General features: G+C 37.7%; 1 protein-coding gene across 1 annotated transcript; it reads right to left on the bottom strand.

Annotated features, from left to right (window-relative positions):
- Positions 1–18: 18 nt before the first annotated feature.
- LOC138313848 (heat shock 70 kDa protein 12B-like) lies at positions 19–2,012 on the bottom strand (the record flags this gene model as incomplete). The annotated part of the gene is made up of 4 exons (XM_069254116.1): positions 1,950–2,012; positions 1,408–1,626; positions 1,010–1,160; positions 19–415 (listed from the first exon to the last, which is right to left on the bottom strand). Coding segments are annotated over exons 1-4 (830 nt in total), but the record flags the coding sequence as incomplete, so codon positions are not given.
- Between the last annotated feature and the right edge of the window lie 579 nt (positions 2,013–2,591).

Below are 2,591 nucleotides of genomic sequence, written 5' to 3'. Positions count from 1 at the left end.
CTTGAACAATTCCTTTGCCCCCTGTCCCCGCTTACTCTAAATTTGTCACCGACGAGAGACATATTATCTTTGAATTGTGGTTTCGATTTCACAATCGTAGCGATATCCTGACCATTTTCTTCTTTACAAGCATCAGTCATTGAAGATGGAACCTTGAATGTAGTTTTGTCCTCGGATGAAGCATTCGGTTTTATTGTGCGTTTCTTTACTTCGAAATCGCGCAGGAAATCAACCATGTCTGCTTTGTTGTTTTCCATGAATCTGTGAAATGCGCCATTGCCAATGATTCCTGATAAGAGAAGTTGGAAGGAGTTGTCCACCTTGGTACCTCCCCAGTCTCTACCATTGGCCTTGTGGATTTCCTTTAGTGATCCATCCCGCTGTACCTGATGTATCATGATGTCTATCGTACCACCTAAAATAATTCTTTTTGTTAAAAAGAGTATAGAAAGTATCGAGTTGTGAATTTGTATTTAATTAAACATATCATAATGTGTACTAAACGCTACCATAGCACTTTCAAAAAAGATAAAACAAAAATGGCATAGTTTAGATTCAAGTGTCTAAATACAAATTGCGACCACTGATGATACTAAAACATAGACCAGTACAATAGGTAACTGATATATCTATCCAATTTCAATGCTTTACATAGTTCAAGAATCATATTCTTAATAAAAGTATAACCTGTCATTTGTTTATCGTTCTCAGTTTATAATATTACGAACCACTCGAAACAAAATCTACGGGGTACCGGTTAATGTATTCTTATCCGTTGTTGGTATAAAGTTGTTGATTCAATTTTAAATGCTATTGGCAACTTTTGGTTGAATATACACGTCATATAAACGTCAATTAAAATATATTATGTGTTTTACTTCTTGGCGTTATAGAAATATACCAACATTGGCAAAATAACAGATGGCAGGTTTAGAGAAGAAACTTCCTTCGCGTGTCATGAATTAATATACAGTCATATTTCATGGACCGGTCATCACATTATACCTACCTCCAGCGTCCAGAACAACGTACTTGGACCCGGAAGTAAAGCCCTTCATTCCGCCCTCTCCTCCTTTTCGTTCCACAGGAAGGTATTTGCAGTAAAGAGATGCAGCTTCTGGTTCTAAAGCGATCTTTAGGCGATTTCCATCAATACCTGCCTTAAAATAAGAATGATATAGCTAGTATTAACTAAAGATGTAAGTGAGTTAGGCATCGGTATTCACAAATTTATTTGACACAAATGTATGTTTTCTATAACATTCATTACACGTATTCCCGTCGTCAAAAATATTAGAATACTTTCTAATCATAATTATATAATAATTTCAATTACTTTAAGGACTCATCATAATATATAATTTTCAGTTGTTCCTACGTTCATGGGTTTTCACATGAAATACTTACTGCCACAGCCGCCTCCCGCATGAACTGTTTTGAGGCATCAGACCAGATTGCCGGGACAGTGAGGACCCAGAGGATATCGGAGGACTGTATGCCTGTCATCTGGTTATTGCAAGTCTCCATCATATGGTCCTTGAGATACTTGATGGCTGCTGTGAACACCTTGATAGCCTGCATTGACCGGCCCTGATCATCTTCCAAGGTAAAGTCTCGATTTAAGCACTAGAAAAATATAACTGCAGTTATATATTTAAACCAAAATAAGAACGTAAACAAGTGGGTGAAGCAGGACATTCATGTAGGTTAAGGTTAGTATGTCCCGACATCTCCTACTGGTCACATATTAGAATTGTCCCGACATATTACCGCATGTACTCTCCCACCTTGGTCACATATTAGAATGTCCCCCGACATATTACCACAAGACATCACCTACTTGGTCATAAATTTTAGAATTTTCAACGATCCATTTCAACAAGACACCTCCTATTTGGTCATTATAATAGAATTGTTCCCCGATATATTATCCAAAAATAAAAAAGTACATTTCCCACGTTGACCACACATATATGAATCATCTCATATTGTGGGGGCGTAGGTAGGGCCATATTCACATGATCGGGTTTATTTTCGGGCTTCCAATTTTAATCATATGTAAATCTGGTAAAGGACTTAAAATCATATGGGGGGGGACAATTGACTGTTAATGTGGGGGAACGTCCCATAAAAACAAAATTACCAAAAAAAATACCAAAGCATTTAATTTTAATACGTAATCTATTTTTCATAATTGTTTCATTTTTGTTATAAATCGTTCGAAAATTATATCGCATTCCCTTTCTTGTATGTTTTTCGTCGTTGCAAGCAGAGCTGTGGGATTATACTTGTCTGTTTCTGAATCAGAAAATCACATAATGGAAGTGGGGGGGGGTTAATAAAGACACCGTCTGGTTTAAACAGGTGGAGGACCAAATGCTGGAAAGGGTTTCTTCATTGGGACTTAGAAGTGCTCCACAGCTCGCTGCCCCTAGGCTGTGTGGACGCCGAAAAAAATACCCTTTAAGTGGTGTTTTTTTTTTAACTATTACATTTTCAGGTGCCGGAGGCGAGACTGAAGTGGCGTACCCAGAGTTTGTACGTGGTCCCGAAAGTCAATAGTAGCAGCAACTAGCAGATGGGGTTTTACT

Source organism: Argopecten irradians, unplaced genomic scaffold (genome assembly GCF_041381155.1).
Source record: "Argopecten irradians isolate NY unplaced genomic scaffold, Ai_NY scaffold_0984, whole genome shotgun sequence".
NCBI classification, from domain to species: Eukaryota; Metazoa; Mollusca; class Bivalvia; order Pectinida; family Pectinidae; genus Argopecten; species Argopecten irradians.
Note: the sequence above shows the minus strand (reverse complement) of the source record. Positions and strands in the feature narration are given on the sequence as shown.